Below are 19,134 nucleotides of genomic sequence, written 5' to 3' on the forward strand. Positions count from 1 at the left end.
AAAAAATAAATAAACAAATACTCCTTGCACTTTGCTCCACTCCCTCTTTCTTCCCTCCCAGGGTGGCCCTGCCCCCTGCACCTCAGAGCTGGCATGGCAGAAAGGTTCTCCTCCAGCATCCGCTACAAGCTGCCCAAGGGAGTAGGCTGTAGTGGCAGCCGTGGAGAGGCCACGGAATGTTTCCTCCCCACCGCCGTCGCTCAGGACAGGCGCCAGCTCATCCTCCTGGAGCTCAGGAAAAGCAGCACTGGCAGGGGAAACAGAGACATTTCGGGATCAAATCAGAAGCTGGGATAGCTTTGGGTGTCCCTGGAGAACAGGGACACTTGGAGGATATGAGAAGTGAATCTTCAGCATATGATAGAAACTATTCAAGGAAGGTGCCAGGTGTACCTCTTTAGGGAAGGAATGCCACAACTTGGCCGTTGTTGCAGGGAATGCCCTCTCCTGGACTTCTATTCCCAAAACTTTTGAGGGTGATGGAACTACCTGGATGACTCCTTCTGTTGATCTTCACACCTGAAAGGGTCTTCAGCCACCGTCTTTTGGATATTTAGGGTCTAGGTTGCTCAGAGTTTTGAATGCTAAGGTGAGCGCCCAGGAATGAACTGGCAAAGAATATTGCTGTTTTAAAACAGAGGTAACATGATTTCTAAACGGAACGCCAGCCAGCAATCTGGCTGCTGTTCCTTTTTGGACTGGGCGAAGTTTCCGAGAATGTAGTAACTTCAGGAAACGCTCATGTGGTCAATTCATGTTTATTTTGGAACAGTCTGTTTAGCTGTACTCACTCACAGCCACTATGCTTGGGTAGTACAAATATGCAAATGCTGAAGGTGGCAGGATTTTGCGGCTGAAAACCCATCCTGATTTTAGGAAGTGCTGGGAACTGTTTTCATTCTCTTTGCTAAAGGCCAGAAAAAACAGTCTGAGTGGCAGGTGTTTGCCTAGGTGTATTAGCAGGATGACTTTTTTTTTTTTTATTAAAAAAGACAGGCTAGATATAGCACCATTAAAATGGGAACCTCAATAGCAAGCCTGTTCAAGCTATACTGAGGATGGCCTTACTAAACCAGAGAGTGTTCTTCTTCCCAACCAACCAACCAACCAACCAACCAACCAGAAAGTGCGGCTGGGAGTTAGGAGCCACTACTACCTACAAACAAATTCATGCTAGCTTCGGATTTTACTAATATTTGTGGGATTAGAATGTAGCCTGCTTTACAAAGGTAAGGATCACATCCGTCACTCTACACACTTTCCCCATTGACCCGACTCCCCTATAAAGTTCCTCGCGGGATTCTCCACCCCAGCCTATCTCATACCCTCCGATGTAATAATAATAATTTTTATACTCCGCCCATCTGGCTGGGTATCCCCAGCCACTCTGGGCGGCTCACAGCATATAACAGAACATACTAAAACATCAAACATTAAAACTTCCCAATACAGGGCTGCCTTCAGGTGTCTACTAAAAGTTGGGGAATTCTTTATCTCCTACAATTCTATGATTCTGTTATTTAGCCATTTCATTGACATCCCCTGCCCAATATTTGTCTCTCTTTCACCAGCGTAGGCAACTGTTTTCAAATATGATGCAACTAACCATTGTCTGTAATATAAAAACAGTTCTCCTTTTCCAGTAAGTGCCAGGCTATGTTTGTGTGTATGAATCTAGGTCTTGCCATCTGTTTCATCAGCAAAGCCAGCCTCCCTATTAATAGCCCATACAAGGAGAAGAGAATGAGATGAGGAGACTAGAGGAGACTGTTTGGAGGTTTCAGAAAATGGAATCGATCGGCAGCCTCCACTATCCACACATCAGCTTTAGGAGAATTCGGAGCGGTACCTGAGTACTGGATAGAGAAAGGGCGAGTGTTTATTTATTTGAATATTTTATAATCCACATTTTCACAAACTATTTCAAGGCAGCTTACAGCATATGAAATGCAGTCTGTGTATATCTATACAACATAAAGAAAAACATTTTTTAAAATAAGTAAATACGTTGGTTAAAATAAAAACTAAACAGTATAGTTTGCAGAAGACATCTACAAGGCAGGGATGGTTCCGGACAAACCTCTACAAGCAGGGAGTTTCATAGGCAGAGCCTGCCATGCTGAAAGCTTAGTTCTTAGCGTATACTTCTAAACTTCTAAACGCCATCTCCAACTCCTCAGAAGATTCCATCAATGGTGTCTCCAAAAATTGTTACACATCACTTGGGAAGACAGGCAAACTAAGGCCAGTGTACTGGAAGAAGCAAAGATCACCTGTGTCAAAGCAATGATTCTTCAACATCAACTTGGTTGGACTGGTCATGTTGTGCAGATGCTTGATTACCATCTTCCAAAGCAACTACTCTATTCTGAAATTAAAAATGGAAAGCGTAATGCTGGTGGTCGACAAAAGAGGTTTAAGGACTCTCTCAAGGCAAATCTAAAAAAAGTAGTATAAACACCGACAACTGGGAAACACTGGCTTGCGAGTGCTACAGTTGGAGAACAGCCTTTACCAAAGGTGTCATGGGCTTAGAGGATGCTCGAACTCAGGACGCAAGGGAGAAACGTGCTAAGAGGAAGGCACACTTGGCAAACCCTCACCGTGATCAACTCACCTGGAAACAAAATAAAAAAATTCCTTCCAGTAGCACCTTAAAGACCAACTAAGTTAGTTCTTGGTATGAGCTTTCGTGTGCATGCACACGAAAGCTCATACCAAGAACTAACTTAGTTGGTCTTTAAGGTGCTACTGGAAGGAATTTTTTTATTTTGTTTTGACTATGGCAGACCAACACGGCTACCTATCTGTCACCTGGAAACCTGTGTCCCCACTGTGCAAGGATATGAGGATCCAGAATTGGCCTCTACAGCCATTTATGGACTCACTGTTAAGACCGTGCTCATGGAAGACAATCTTACTCAGCTACAAGTGATCACCAAAGAAGAAGAAGCGAAAGTCAATCAAACCTCAGCAGACCCTCCAAGTGTCCCTATTTTCCAGGGACAGTCCCGTATTTACAGAAGCCGCCCTGGTTTCCGATTTGATCCTGGAAGCTCCTGATTTTCCTTAGGATGTCCCTATTTTCCTAGATCTAACCAGCTTGATTGCTTCTATTCTATTGGATCATAAATTACCTTGCCAGCAGAAAGCTAGGATGGCATTTCTGGAATACCCTTCAGGCTTGTTTCAACTGAGTAGCTCATGAGATATCTATGTGTGAGAACTGATAGTAATACCCATGCATTTTCCTATGGTGCTAATGATGAGCTTTGGTCTCCTATTCTGTGGGAACTGCTTGGAAGATCTCACTATGATGCCTGGCCACCTTATTCTACACACATCACATCTAGTTTAGTGATTTCCTCTACTTTGGAACTGTTCAAGCTGTAGTAAATTGGATTTACCATATACTGCAGTGTGTTTTCTCCTAGGAATAAAATCCAAACATGCTTTGCTATGAATTGGAACCAAACTGACAACAGATGTTCTCTAAAGTCACAGCATAAAGAATATGCAATTCCGCTCCACCTGCATTTGACAAAAAAACACCACTTTCTTCTAATGCAAATGTTTTGCTCAAAGCAGGGAGCACTCCCCCTACCCTCTTCCTGCCAGAATCTGCTACATAGAATCTGCTATTCTTCCATTGCATCACTCAAGGAAAAACTCTATCACACACATTTTAATCTTTTTTTTTTCTATTGGTGTTTCCGAGTTAGAAAAAATAACCAACATGATGTATTCTCTCCTAAATGTACAGATCTGCCATAATAAATAATTGGAGGTCCTCCCAGGGGCGAACGAAGGCTAACCGACACCCGGGGTGGGGCAAACCGCTGGCTGCGCATGCCTTGCGCCATGTACGATGCATGCGTGGCATTGCTATGTAGGGCACATGTGCGGCATCACTACATACAGCGCATGCATGAGACACTGCGTATGCGTTGGATGTAGTGGTTTGCTGCCGGCGCCACCTCAGCGCCATACAGACAGTGTAGGGATCCTCTGCTCGTGGCTGCAGCCGTGGAGGATCCTCCACATGCAGCTTTGGTGGTGCGATGGCTGCTTGCGCCGCCGTGCCCGGGGCAGCAGGGCGAGCACCCCATGGAGTGCCTTCTTGTCACCCCCCCCCAGACATGGCACCTGGGGCGCACTGCTACCTCCGCCCCCCTTGCGACGCCACTGGGTCTTCCACACCTCACTTTCCGGTATCTAGGAGATTGCTCCTAACCTGCAATTTATCACGTGCGTAGACTACTCCCCCATGGCATAAAATGATCATTTTATATTTGACTTCCATTAGTAATGTTTCATTTTGAAATCTCTGTGGTAATATTTTCGTTTCCTGTTAATTATGTTGCCTTGAATGTCTACTTGACTTTCTTCAGTAATGTTTTACTTGATGTTTTAATGTTGTTGCAAGCCACTTTGAGACCCCCCCCCCAAAAAAGATATGAAGTGGTTTGGAAATGAAAAAATAACAACCTGCACATTGTGACTAAAGGTAAAAGGTAAAGGACTCCTGGACGGTCAAGTCTAGTCAAAGGCGACTATGGGGTTGCAGTACTCTTCTTGCTTCAGGCCGAGGGAGCCAGCGTTTGTCCACAGACAGCTTTCCTGGTCATGTGGCCAGCATGACTAAACCGCTTCTGGTGCAACAGGACACTGTGACAGAAACCAGAGCTCATGGAAGCATTGTTTAACTTCCCACCACACTGGTACCTATTTATCTACTTGCACTGGCATGTTTTTGAACTGCTAGGTTGGCAGGATTGTATAAGGTTGGCCGGATTGTATAAGGTTGGCAGGATTGTATAATCATAGCTCAGTGCAAAAGGTTATTCCCTGGCATTTGCAGGTAGGGCTATGAGAGAACCAGCATGAAATCCTGGAACGTCACTGCCAGCCACTGAAGACAACATTGAGCTATAGGACCAATAGCTGACTTGGTCTAAGCAGCAGTGACTAGTAGGGCAGCATAGACAGGGTTACTGAGAGGGCAAGGGGCAAGGTCACCAGAAGTCCCTCTTGGTAACACACATGGCATTGCGAAGCCAGGAGAGCAGGGCGATCCCACTCCATGCTATCTTATTGGCCTCTATTGGGCACAAGGCAGCTTTTCATGTTTTGGAGAGGAATATCAACAGAAACCCAAATGGACAGAAAAATGACAATCCAGGTCTTGTATTACAGATGTGATACTATACAGTACTTGCATGTTTTGTTTGAACTTGAGAGCAAGCTTGTAAATAGTTGATGCCAAAAATTATTAAATTAGGGGATATTACAACTATAGAGAAACTAACAACTGTAGAAATTTTGATTGATGACACGAGGTCATTGAAGGAATTTCAGCTTCCTTAAATGATTGGAAGAACGGTTGTAGAACGGTACCTTTCCCATATCTCTATTATTTTGTAGCATTGGTGGGTTTTGTTTTTGCTGTTGTTTTGGAAAAAAATGAAACAGAGATTTCCCCAGGTTCCAACTATTCTTCACATCTCTTCTCCATCATATCTTCATGCAAAGCTTTGGGCTGCTGGAATTTCAGAGCTGTCATCTCTGCAGCACATTGTTACAGTAGAATAGCTGTGGAAGGGTAAACAGTTTTAACATTCATGAACAGTTCAGAACTGACTCTTCACTTGTCTTTCCTAAACCACATCACGGTCACATTCATACAAATTTCTGTCCACCTATTTCACACTTTCTAAAGCACAAATCTTCAATTTGTTACATGGTTTGGAGATGTTTGCTTTGTTATTCGGTTGATAACTGTCAGTGCTCAAGATAACCGGAAAGCATGTCTGATTTTTTATTTCTAAAGAATGTATGGCAGCTGGAAGACTAAGTGTAGACTCTTCTCTTTGTTGTATTATTGTTGTTCATTATAATGATCAAGCTAAAAATCAGATCACCTGATTTTTTTTTCCAAAGGAAGAAATTGCTCCTCTTTGACTCTGTTGGTTAACCACACTAGTATCTGCCAAAGCTTCCAACCAATGTTATTTCAGGGTGTGTGTATTAAGCAATGTGCACATTGGTTTTGGCAACCTGCAGGTATTATTATTATTATTATTATTATTATTATTATTATTGCAACACATATATATTTCTCTTAGCAATGTGCACCTATTCTTTAAGTAAAGCAACATGCACCTATTTTTTTTTAAACTGTTTTTTTAAGGGCAAGTGCTGGGATCAAAATACCCTGTATAATTATAAAGAAATAGTTTAATATGGGATAGATCCCCTAAATATAGTCTGCTTTTTTGTGAATAATGACTCATGTTCTGATACTTTAAAAGTTTTATAATTGGATTTGCTAACAAATGAAATGGGTCACAATGGATCACATAAACAAAGCAGAAGTGACATCTGGTTATGTTCACACTGTGTTTTGGTTAACACTGGTTTATTTTCTTTTATACAAAAAATTAGAAATAGCGACAAAACATAGTTCAACAAGAGGGTGGCCGGGGGTGGGGGTGGGAAGAGCGCTTGTCCTGCGCTCAGTGAGGATTTGGCTAATCAGAGTCCTTATTTTTACAGACACAGTTAGGTTCTGAGAAAAGGAAATACAAGACATGTTACATTATATCCATGCAACAAGTAATGGCCACAAAATGATGGATGTCAGAAGATCATTCCAGAGGCTCTTTGCATTGCTATGTTTCCAAATCATGGCTTTTGCTAACCTTTGCCTTAAAACAGTACACCTTACAAACAAGTGACATAGACACATATTAATTTTTTTATATGGTCTAGCTGCTACAAATTTAAGGCATCCTAAGAGTCTGTTATTCTGCTGGTGAAAGTTATGTCTCATAGTTAAGTTTTCAAGTGGGAAGATTTCGGGCCATGTTTGGAGGAAGACTGAGATCCCGTGAGATGCGAGTCAAAGGAAGAATTCTTGCAGCTCTGGTTCTTCAGAAAAATCTTTGCTGTAAGATCGCTGGAGTTTCTTGTTGATGTCGTTATGCCTGCAAGGAAAAACAGAAACAAAAAAAATCACCCTTGGTCATTCAAAAGATGCCCGGTAATTTGAGTTATTTCACCATGAAAGGACTGCCTTAATTCAACAGCAGTGCCAACACAGTCACTTCTGAACTGAGTTGGGCTTAAACTGCCACAGCTGTTTGAAGATGATTGAAAAGGAATTCCAATCGCATGGACTGACAACACCAATAATGTGCTATTGGTGCTAAATTTTAATCCCATGCCTAGCAAACAATCCCAAGTCTGGCAAAAAGGTCATATTCCCTGTTTGCATTGTAAGTAAAGCCCATTGAACTCAATGGGAATTCCTTCTGAGTAGACATATACAGTGGTGCCCTGCAAGATGAATGCTTCGCAAGACGAAAAACTCGCTAGATGAAAGGGTTTTCCGTTTTTCGAGGTGCTTCGCAAGACGAATTTCCCTATGGGCTTGCTTCGCAAGACGAAAACGTCTTGCAGGTTTGCTTCCTTTTTCTTAAAGCCGTTAATACCCGGGGAATCCGCGCTCCGCAAGACGAAAAAATCGCAAGACGAATCAACTCGCGGAAGGAATTAATTTCGTCTTGCGAGGCACCACTGTAAAAGCATGCTCTGTTACACAGAAGAAATCGCATGTGTGAAATTTGTACTCTTTGGCCATCTAGGAAATGTCCTGCTTGGGTGTGTGTGTGGATTATTATAAGAAGCATTTACTTCCATCAAAATAGCTAGGGATCAAAGTGTAAAAGTGAGAAGTAAAAACAAACCTGGAAGTCAAACTAAGACTCCTTTCTTCATATAATAAAATACAAAATTACCAACCAAGGTTGAAATTGTATACCCACTTTTCTGAGCGTAAACCTCCGCTGAACTCAATGGCACTTACTTCTAAGAAGATATGCCTAGGATTGAACTGTATTGCAAACAGACCTTCCGCTGGTGAAGTAAAACCGAGCATGAGAATTTTTTGTCACACATGTGTAGATAATAAAAACAAACTGCTGATAATATATAGTCATTTATCATACTTTTTTTAGTCTCCTTATGCACATGCTAATTGTAAAAATATGGATTCAGTTCCCATATCAGAATGTGCAGAACATAAAGATTGGATTAGTCAAAATCAGCCTTTGATTTGTGAAAGAACCTTTTACAGAACCTTTAAAAACACTAAGGTGAAGATTATGAACACAGATTTAATCCTACGTATCCAGCTACAACTACTTTTGAATGGCGTTCATATCTTTTTTGTGAAGTGAAGAAAATGAAATATTTTAGGCTTGTCTGAACTCCTTTGTTTGGGAATTTCAAAAATGGATTGCAACATTTGTGGCTCTTTTATGATGTCCTCCCCCCAAACCCCCTAAAACCACAGAACAACTGTAAATTTGGACAGGGACCTGTCAGATTGACTCTGTACCGTAGCAGACAACTTCCAACATGTGCTTATTTGCTTCAGCAGAAAGGAACGTATTGATGTACTGAAAATGCAGCAATATCGCACAATCTCCAGCAAACCTTTCCCTCCCCCAATAAACTGCCTATATTCTCCTATTAAATGTAAATATATCGGTATGATAAAAGAAAGCCAGATGCAGTTTGTGTATTTCTTATTTTTAATAGTAGCTGTGCTAACTGCTCTGTGTATTAAATAGAAAGCAGGGCTGTGTGTGCTTGCATATGGCAGTTGTTTTGTTCTTCAAAGTCAATGTAAACAGGAAATTATTTTCCATAGCAGCAGTCAGCCTAAGTAAGAGCTCTAATGATTCTCTCTGCTCTCAGCTACCAAGGCCTTGTATATTTGTGCTCTTAAAGCCCATCTATCACTGTCTGCTTAGAGACATTTGTAATTAAGTGAGATTATAAAAATAACCATCAGCCCTTGCCTACCTGGTGCCCTCCAGATGTTTTTGCCTAGACAACTGGATGGAGGACATCAGGTTGGCAAAAGTCAACCTATATCCTGAATAGCAAGACATTCACCAAGATGGCCTGAGAGTTGGAAGCTACATATGGCTATGGGTGCAGGATCTGTGAAATAGCACTGACTTTCTGTATGTCTTGGGTACAGACAATGGTCCCCTTCTGCTTTTCTCTTCCAAATAACAATAGTAAAAGGGACATATTCAGAATGGACGCTCACTGCTTCTCTAGTGGGCGTCAGTTTTGGACCTTCACTTTCTGGCTCCTTCCCAGCCAGCCGATACTACATGGTCACTGAACAATAGAGAGTTTGCCTTGGCAGTCACAAACATGGGGGTTACCTCCCAGCCAGTAGCTAGATTCAAATGGGCCAATTAGGGTCCAGGTCTTGGGGAATTCCCTTTGCTGGCCAGCTGGGCATTGGACATAGTCATGACCAGCAGGGCAGCAACACATAAAAGGGGCTGGATTTCCTATTAAGCAAAATCCACCATTACAGAGCTCAAATTATGTAACAAATCCACCATGCTTCACCCCTCCTCTAAAAAATGCCTCAACCTGTGGATCCCAGATGTTGTTGGACTACATCATTCCTGACCACTGGTCATGCTGGCTAGGAATGATGGGAGTTGTAGTCCAACAACATTTGGGAACCCACAGGTTGAGAAACACGGCCTCAGGGTCATGGGCTGCCTGATCCCAAGGACCACTATACATACCCAGCAGTCTTTACATTTCCTAGTCGAGCCAATAAATACATAGGAATGATGTGCATAGTACCACATATTACTTCACTAGTGTGTCACTGATGGTTATACCTTTCCTTTTGGGGGTATTAGGTTAGCACTGGTGCAGACTCCTATAAATTATTTTGCATAAAAGGGGGTCAAGGATATGTTAGAAGAGAAGATACATTAGATACATGGCTGCATTTAACGTGTCTGTTTTTTCTTTGAAAACCAGCGTTAATGCTGACTTTTTTGCAGTATGAACAATAGTTTAGGGATGTGTTTTCCCCAGGACTATAGGCCAGAGAGGGTTAAGCAATCCTCCATGCAGTCTTTGTGCTGCACCTGAGGCTGTTATCTTTAAATGTAAAAAACCCAGACATGCTAAATGAAGAACTCGGTGCCTTGAGTTGCTGTCCTAAGGACCATATGGGTGGCATCCAGTGAAGTTGCCCTGTTAGTGCAAGGACTTCCACTGGGACCGTGGAACTTTCCCTCTCCCTCTTCTCCCTGTGAGCTCCCTAAATTGGCTCCAAAGATTCAGTGCAACCCCCAGAACTGAATGCTGGGGGTTGGGGGTGATGCAGGGACAGAAGAGACTGTGCAAGCAGAAATCTTTAGCAGGATGACTTTGGGTGCTTACTGTTGCATTTGTATGCATTTATTATCTACAAAATAATATATTATTAGAGACCCAGCAGAGGATCGGAGAACTCTACAATGTGATCAAAAGGTCAGAAAAAAGTGCCTTAAAAGTGCCTAAAACTATTGGAAGCTGCGTAAGAGGTTTCTAAATTATTATTTTTTTAAAAAATGTCTGGAATATGTTGATCTGCTTTGAGTGGAGCCCAAGGAAACTATAACCAAAATGTAGTACAAAATGTAGTACCAGCTGAAGGGTTAGAATTGCTCAGACCCTTTTACTGGCTGGTTTGCTCAATTGGAAGAAATCACCCACAGAAAACTGACTTTCATCAACAAAATACTGCCGTTACCACAGTTATTGCCCATCCTACATTTAAGAAAAATTGTGGTATTTCAGTTGCTGATTCATCATGGTGACCTAAGCCAGCCAAACGGAGAGGGTACCACTGCTTGGATGTGTGCTGCTTGCCAAAGGTTTTTCTTTGCTGCAATTCTAAACCATACCAGTGAACTCACTCACATCCCGCAGTTATGGAATAACATTTGCAAGCATATTTGTGATCGTAATAGCTACGTTGAGACCTTTTTTGTGTCCAAGCAAATAGAAGTATTTCCACTGAATTCAGATGAAAATAACATCTCCTCTATGACTCTCTCCTAAGGTTTAAGTTTCCAGAGCTAAGTTAAGGCGAGACGTGATTATTATTTGAACTGAATACGTTCCCTGTCAAAAGGCAGACAAACACCTACTTTTTCCTTTGTGAAAACCCAGGATATTTTCAGATGAACTGTCCTAGTAGGCTTGGCTCTCATTGGGTACCATTAAACTCTAAAAGGGCAAACTGAGCATGCTGCAACCTGAGACAAAGCTGAGAAGGATGCAAAACCTGCTTCCTGCTGGATATTGGGATCACAAGTGGTAGCCCCAGCCTCCACTGCATTTAATTTTGCCATAAAATTGGAAGATTCCCATATATGCTTACATGCTGCCATTGCATTCTATGGGAAATAGAAAACTTGGAAGGCAGTTGCCTCTGATGCTGGATTCTGGCTCCACTGTTGGGATGTCTATTGACACTGTGTCCTACTCCAGATTCTAGGTGTGTGTGTGTGTGTGTGTGTTTTTACACGCAAACTAGCCTCTCTGCCCTACCTCTTAAAGCACTGATTTTATTTGCAGATAATAAAAGCAGGATTCCCATGGCGCTCTGTTGAATGGAGATGTCTACTGCAAAATGCATTCTGTTGTCCACTCACTTATAGAAGTCTAGACTTTTGTAGTTTCCCAAAATACTTTGGGTATGAGAGCAACATGGAGAGACATCTGAGCGCCATGTGTCTTCCATGGTATGGTGCTTACAAAAATCTCTAGGCGCTTGTCATCTGAATACAATCCTAGTAATAAAATAGCTTTCGTGGGGACAGAGAAAACTACCACCGATGTGAACGAGTTACTGGAGTGATTCCTGCAGATAAGATAAATATGTTCTCACTTTAATGCACTACATGCTTCACAATAACTTAATCCATGGGAAGCAAATATTTCACTGGCAATACATGGCTAATGTAATTGCAAACATTTGCTTGGCACTGTCAGGGATAAAAACGGGCCCGCATTTTTTTAAAAGAAAGGGGAAGAAAAGTACCGAGCAAATGAAACAGATCATATGCTTGCACAAAGAAATCTAGTGAATTTTAACAGGGCGCCAAGGAATGTTAATTGTTTTACCAACATCAAGCTGTAGCTGATTAGGAAACAAATAATAATCAGGGCTTTTGGAGGTGGCTGAGATTTTAACGCTGTTGCCAAAATATAATAATAATTTAAAAATACAAGAAGAAACACTGGCTGATTAAAAACAACAACCCTGTGGCCGTTTACATGTGATACATTTTGTCCCTGGGTTGGTGTACAGAGAGTTAACACATTTACCACATGGCTCTAGCAAGTGATTCTCTTTAACTGTAGCTGGATGTGGTTCGCTGGTTACAGGACATATGGCAGCTACCAGGACAAAACTAAATTATCCATGGGAAACTGCTGTAAAGCTAAAGCCATGATGTATGTGGAATCCATACTTAACAAATGATTAATACTAGAGTGGGGTCTGAAGTCTGTTGTATGGATCTGAGAAGCATTTTAACCACCAAGACTGCACTATATATTGATAAAGGGATTTCCATTGAAACCAGCTGCCTAAAAGGACTTAATTCTTAACCTCATTACTAGTCTTGTCCTATCATGGCCTGCTGCTTTGCCACAGTCGGTGCCAAATGTCCCAATAAATATATGTGTTACCAATGGACAAGAATCGGGGAAACCAATGAATTAGTGGGTGGGTGCAACCCAATTATCGCCCTTCCAAGGCCTATTGCTTGATTTTCCTGCTGTGATCTGCATCCTAAGCCATTTCATCAAATGATAAAGGAGAAGGAGAAGCTTGGTGGCCTCAAGTTTACAAGGTTTTGCCTAGAATAAACTTATAGACGTTACAGCACATGCATTGCCAAGCATGACAAATCCACCATTTCCTCACAAATACCTAGTTCTTAATCAGCGTACAAATGTCTGACTTAATTTATGTGAGCATATGCAAACTCAGAATTCGGTTCTAGCATAGTTGGATAATGAAACGATTGAATTATATACATTGTGTGTTCCTGAAAGTGCCATGAATTCTCCACCCTCCACTCCTAAAATATTTCCATGTTGGATACTTAAGAGATTGGAGACAGAGGTCCATTTCAGACCAACATCAAACTATGATTTATGGTTATGTGTGCAGGTAGCTGCAGGCCCTGTGAAAGTGGGGAAGAGGATATTTGGTGCAACTGTATCGTGGAGAATAGTGGTGTGGTCAAACCACAGTTTGTTAAAAAGCCAGGATATTCGGGCCTGTTAACAAACAGTGGTCTGAACCAACCATCTTCTGTGGACTTCAAACACAGCAACAAAGCACAGATTCCCCCCCCGAAACTAGGAATTGAAGCTTTAAATCTCTTCCTTTTGTACAGTGGTACCTCGGATTAAGAACTTAATTTGTTCTGGAGGTCCGTTCTTAACCTGAAACTGTTCTTAACCTGAAGCACCACTTTAGCTAATGGGGCCTCCTGCTGCTGCCGTGTCGCCGGAGCACAATTTCTGTTCTCATCCTGAAGCAAAGTTCTTAACCTGAGGTACTATTTCTGGGTTAGCGGAGTCTGTAACCTGAAGCGTATGTAACCTGAAGTGTCTGTAACCCGAGGTACCACTGTACTTGAATGGGAGGAGGAAACATAAGGGTTGCATGGTTTGCTCACAGATCTGAACTGGACCCTAGAGCACAATGTGCATTTCTACATGAGAAATAAAATATCCCAAACAAGTGAAGGCAGTTAACTTTAAACTAACAAGATATAGGTCAGCAGGCACTTGAGATGCATCATTACTATTGTGGTCAATATTCATTTTTCATATTTTTTATGGAAGGAAAATCCCATTAACGCAGATATTTGAATTCACCCTTAATTACAAAGTTGCCAGTTGATTGTTAAATATGAACACCCAAACCTTAATCCCACCCCATCTGACAAGTGCTTAGCAAAAGCTGCACTTCTGTGTTAGAAACATTGGGTGATATCCCAATTCTGTGAAGCCCTGAGACCCCCGGGTATAGGGCGGTATATAAATTCAAATAATAATAATTATATTAATAACAATCATCATCATCATCATCATCATCATCATATCATCCAGTGTTAGTCCTACTCAGAGTAGGCCTAATACAATCAGTGGTCTTAAGTAACTGAAACCAATTAATATCAATGGGTCTACTCTTGAATATGACCTAGCTGGATCTCACCTGGCATGTTTCTATTCCTGCAAGGGTTAAAAATACGTTGGTTTTGGTTTACCTGACACTACATTTAAATTAGAAAACTAAATCAAGTGTGAGAAAGAGATGGGATAATGGAGACTGGAGCGCACTGTCTCTTCTGACCGTAAGTGGAGTTTGACTTGGCCTGCTCCTAAGAGGAAATTTAATTTCCATTCTCATTTGGTGTTTGACTTTCATTCAAGAAAATCTGTAATGCCAAGCCGAACTAAAACGCATTTTTGGATTCATGAGCGCTAGTGATTTTTATGCATTACTTTGTGCTGAAGGCATTAAATGAGCTCAGCAATGGTTATTAGCAAAGGACTGTAGCAGGGATTTGTTTACTTCTTTTTTCTGGAGATCAAAATTTCATTTTCTTTTACAGTTGTCGTCAATTGTTTCATTAGTTTAAGCTGCAAACAATTATAAGCTGCACATGCAATGAGGGGATAATAATAATAAAAAATGCAGTAATAGGAAAGCCAACATTTTCACTCTGCATCAGCACATACCATGCATAGTTACACAGGCGATGTTCAATCAGCATGCCAGTGGAAAAACTGATGCAGCCAGGGTAGGGAGCCTGGAGGGAGTGCAATGCATTAATCAGTCGAAAGATCATGCAACAAGCTTCTCACATGCATAGTAGAAAGGCAGTGATTAAAAGTCACAGTGTATTAGCGGAAGCTTTGAGAAACCCACATGCCACAATCTAGCTCCTCGCTGGATCTCAGATGCCTACGCAGAGCTTGGCATGTGGTAGGGCTGCTTCCATTGGCTTCTAGGAGCTACAGAACGCTTCCGCCATTCATAGCAAGCATTCCTTTCCCCTAGAAGGAAGGCTGCAGCTCCTTCGATCATGCCCATAAGCCTCTTCAGGTAAAAGGGAAATGGCATGGAGGGTTTGGCGCTAGCTCACATCTGTGAAGCGTTATGAAACTATGCATTTCTGACTGAACGTGCCATCTGAAAGCATGCAAATTTTGGCAAGTGGGAATGCTCCACCCACGCGATGGGTAAAAGGAGGCAGGAACAAGACAGGCATGGAGTGCCAGCGAAACAATATGGAACAATATGAGGGGGAAACGTAATTTTCATCCATCACTGATTTTAGCATTTTTTATTATTTTGGGTAAAACGTTAAAAACATGTTTCCACTATTCATCACTGGCTGTGAGTGATGCTTTTTGATTTTCTTCCCAGTTGTTCAGTCTCCATATATGAATTCTGCAAAGTACTATGGACAAACATAACATTTCTCCTTCTTTTGTTACACTTTGTTTTGGAACACTACAGGTGTTCTTTCAACACAGGTCTTTATTAAGGGAGCTTGGCTAGGAAGTAGCATGCTTGCCTTTTAAATGACACAGTTCAGTTAAACACTATAGGAACTCATTTTCGGTGCCCGGCAAAAACTTTGCTCTTTACCTGCACCTTTGGTCCTTAATTTTAAGGACTTCAAATACTTCTGTCCTCTTTTAGTGGGGCAGGTTCTGTAAAAACCTTTTATATGTATAGCTGTGTTTTCAGGGTTTTGTTAGTTGTATGCTGTGATTGGTTTTAGTGTTTATCCTGCGTCGTAAGCTGCACTGGGTCACTTTTATAATTAAGGCGGCGAATTAATAACAATAACAACAGCAGCAGCAGCAGCAATAATCTTTAGGTTCAAATCTTTGGTGCTGGACAGCTAAAAGCAAACTGAATTGTCTGCCTTTACTTGGATTTCCCTTTCTATAAATGTTAACCCCTTGTTTGAATAGTGTATTGAAATACAAGCCTCTTGTTTATTGTATAAAACTCTGCTTCCAGGGCCCTGTTTTAATCTGCTGTATTCCCACTATCTAACTGGCCTTTGGACACCACTGTGTTCCTGCACAGGACTTAAGAACCCTTTGTTGTAACCTGTTCCCAGCCTTATGCTCACTTTTTTCCAGTCCCAAGACAGGAATCTGCTTGGGTATGTGCTACCATTGCTTTTCTTCAGATCAACAGAAGCTAATAATCCAACACGACTGTCCAGTTCCACAAGGCCCAGTATTTCTACAGCCATCACTCTTATCATGAGCAAAGGTGCTGAGCTCTGGAGTCTTGCTCTTTTACAGCCGCCAGAGGGAGGCCAGTTTAAAGCACTCCATGCGAGGCTTTTGTGCAGAGTGACTCACGGCACGCGAAGGACAATTTTCTCCTTTCCAGCACAGACGCTGAAAGAGAAAGGTTTGCAATGGCATGGAGGAAATGACCCCAGACCTGTGGTAAGGCAGTCTGCATGAATAGTTTAACCACATAATAATAGCTGCCAGGTGAAGCATTTTGCTAAGGAGGTCTGAACTTAACACCTTGCTTGGATCCTTGTATGGTTTTAGAAAGAAGTACTTATGTTCTCATAGATTCTTATCTCATTGTTTGGCTCTGTTCCTATGTTTAGATGTATCCAATTCATATATTGATGCTGATTTTTCTCCTCCCTTGTTTTTTTTTAATGCTGTGGCTGCTTTGTGAATCTGTCTTTTATGGGAAACTGTATTCTATTTTTTTATTATAACCGTTATATTTATATCACTGTTTTGATTTTTATGTTGTATAGATAACATGTTACGTATTGACATCTGTGTTCTATGTTGTAAACTGCCCTTTTGATCATGGATGGAATATAAAATTTAATAATAATAACAACAACAATAACATCCCCCTTGTCTTCTACTTTTTTGTATTTTAAAAAGTATTTGCATGGGAACTGCCCTTTTTCTGAATTCAGATATTCCTCAAAAGAGTTAAGTACAAATGGCATAGGAGAACTCTGAGCTAACATTATTTACGTGTGTAGCAGAGCACGTGGGCTTTGACACTATCCCTACAATCCACACAAGATCAACATCACCTCAGGGCTCTCATGTCTTGCTTGCAGAGATTGGCTGCACAGAACAAACAGCACTTGATCCCTGAAAATCTCTATCAGACACCTTCAGTAAGTTTCCTATCTCTTTCCAGATGTGCCCACATTACCTCTTCCCTGCCTAATGCCCTTCCAGTGGTGATGTGTTGACATTTGTTCAATGCAGTTGAGGAAAAAACCCAAAACATTCCAGACTTCTTCATTCATTAACATACAAAAACATTCCCTCTGCCCCATTCATCACTCACTGGCTTATTTTTTCCTTTTGCAGAAGTTGCTGAATTTCCCTTGCTATCTGTGGCTTTCCTTCCTAATGAGGTAAAGGGTGATGAGGTCTTGATTAGGCTTGAAGTCTGATAGTTATTATTATTGTTCTGGTTCCCGCTCAGTGTCTCCATTATGGAGCGGAAGGTTCCAAAGGGCCTTTTCTGCTGGTCTCCAGATTCAGCATTGGACGAAGGCCGCTGAAGGACCTTACTTCGCTCTTTCTCCCTCTCCCCATTTAAACCAGCCTCCGTTTGTTCCACCTGCGCCACAGGCTCCTCAAAGGTCACTCTGAGTTTTAAATTCTGGGCAGTTCTGCGCTTGGAAGATGGAGATTTGAGGGCACTCTTGGGACTTGTGGCCACTTTGTGAGTCGTGGTGGCATCAGAGCTCGGCTGGCAGGTATCTCCCATGGCCTGGCTCTGAGATATAGCCCCAGTCTGGTACTGGGACTCATTATCAGGATCACTACTTTCCGAAGTGGGAGAAGGGCTGTTGCCATCCAAAGATTTTGAGGCTCTCATCCCAAAAGGGAACCGGCGCCCAGATGATAAAGTGTGCCTCTTAATCATCAGATGCAAATTCTCGGTGCTTTCAATGTTTTCTACTATGGGCTGTGGCCTTGGCTTGTCCACTCTATTCACGGGCGTATTCTTCTGATCCTCTGAGTTATTTGAATCTGTATCAGACTCACTGAGAGATCGCTGCATGAGATGCTTCAGTCTTGCTAACTTCAACTCCTTTTTCTCCGGGGGAAGCTTCTTTGTACTCTTGGAGGCATGGACATCCTGAAATTCCAGGGACAGCTTTTCTTGCATGCAGACATTTTCAGAGATTTCTTTCCCCAGCAGCTGGCGCAGTATTTTATCTGAGTCTTCATCTTTCATCTTGGGACGGTTGTGGTGTGGAGTCCCCACACTGCCAAGAATCTGCATCCCATCATGGGTGTTCAATTTACTTTTCGGCAGAATCGAGTCATCTGCGTCAGATGGTTTCCATTGAAGCTTGCCAGAAGTAGGTGACGATGGCGAACTTCAATCGGGATAAATTGAAAACAAAAACAAAAACACCGTTCAGTACAGGCAACCACAACCAAAGTTATACATACATACAGTGCAACCCTGACATTCCCATTGCATATGTTTTCCAAACCACCCTACTGCTTTTTTCTTGACCTTTATCCACGTGGAATGTATTATGGAGTCACACTATTGACTCCATTGTTAAGAATGTAAATCTGTTTCCTTTCTTTGCTAATCTCCACAGAAAGATTTCTGATTAAAGAGTTACATTAGATATTGCTCAGCAGAATTTCTGAGAATAGCTTGGGGAAAAGTGGAATACTAAAATGTACTCGGATCTTTTACATAAAAGCCACCAAGTCCTGTTTTGGCATGTTCCAAAATTTAAATATGAAATTCTGCTTCATTAAAATCAATGGGAATTTTGACTTCATGGTAATGATAAAGAATTCTTAGGTCCCTGCCGCAAGAGCTTTTAATGCAAAAATTGATATTTGGGGAACACAACAGAGAGAGGGAAGTGGAAGAAGGAGAGATGAAGAGAAAAGAATTACTGTGGAAGTAGGATTCTGTAGTCAGTGTACAGAAACTGTTTGGGTTGGATCCAGACTTGCAACAAGCAGAGTTTCTGCCATGCAACACTCCAATGGAGCAAGTGTGGGAGGGATAGAAGACGTCAATGTCATATATCCTCTCTTCCTGCCACAAAATCTGCTTCAGAGAGTTGCAACAGTGTGCAAAGATGTCACTGGTGGCTGTGGGGTAAAGGAGAAATTTGGCAAAAATTACTTTCCTCCTCTTCTTCCACTGGGAACTTCCAC

At 41.8% G+C, this 19,134-nt stretch overlaps 1 protein-coding gene and 1 long non-coding RNA gene across 9 annotated transcripts in view; one reads left to right on the plus strand and one right to left on the minus strand.

Moving 5' to 3' along the window:
• Nucleotides 1-6,385: 6,385 nt before the first annotated feature.
• SNCAIP (synuclein alpha interacting protein) overlaps nucleotides 6,386-19,134 on the minus strand; it is a 126,606-nt gene continuing 113,857 nt past the window's right edge. For 7 of the 8 annotated variants that reach the window (XM_081880390.1, XM_081880389.1, XM_081880391.1 and 4 more), the window contains 3 exons: nucleotides 17,276-18,323; nucleotides 14,647-14,717; nucleotides 6,386-6,986 (listed from right to left, as the gene is read on the minus strand). In XM_081880390.1, coding sequence (XP_081736516.1) covers nucleotides 6,902-6,986; nucleotides 14,647-14,717; nucleotides 17,276-18,323 — 1,204 coding nt within the window. In that variant the 3' untranslated portion in view covers nucleotides 6,386-6,901. The remainder of the gene's footprint in view (nucleotides 6,987-14,646; nucleotides 14,718-17,275; nucleotides 18,324-19,134) is intronic. The other variant, XM_081880393.1, reaches the window with a different exon arrangement.
• LOC309352257 lies at nucleotides 6,993-8,334 on the plus strand. The gene is made up of 2 exons (XR_014161203.1): nucleotides 6,993-7,317; nucleotides 7,573-8,334. It is a non-coding gene; the product is annotated as an uncharacterized lncRNA (long non-coding RNA).

The sequence above is a fragment of the Podarcis erhardii genome (genome assembly GCF_964252035.2).
Source record: "Podarcis erhardii genome assembly, chromosome: 11".
In the NCBI taxonomy this organism is placed as follows: domain Eukaryota; kingdom Metazoa; phylum Chordata; class Lepidosauria; order Squamata; family Lacertidae; genus Podarcis; species Podarcis erhardii.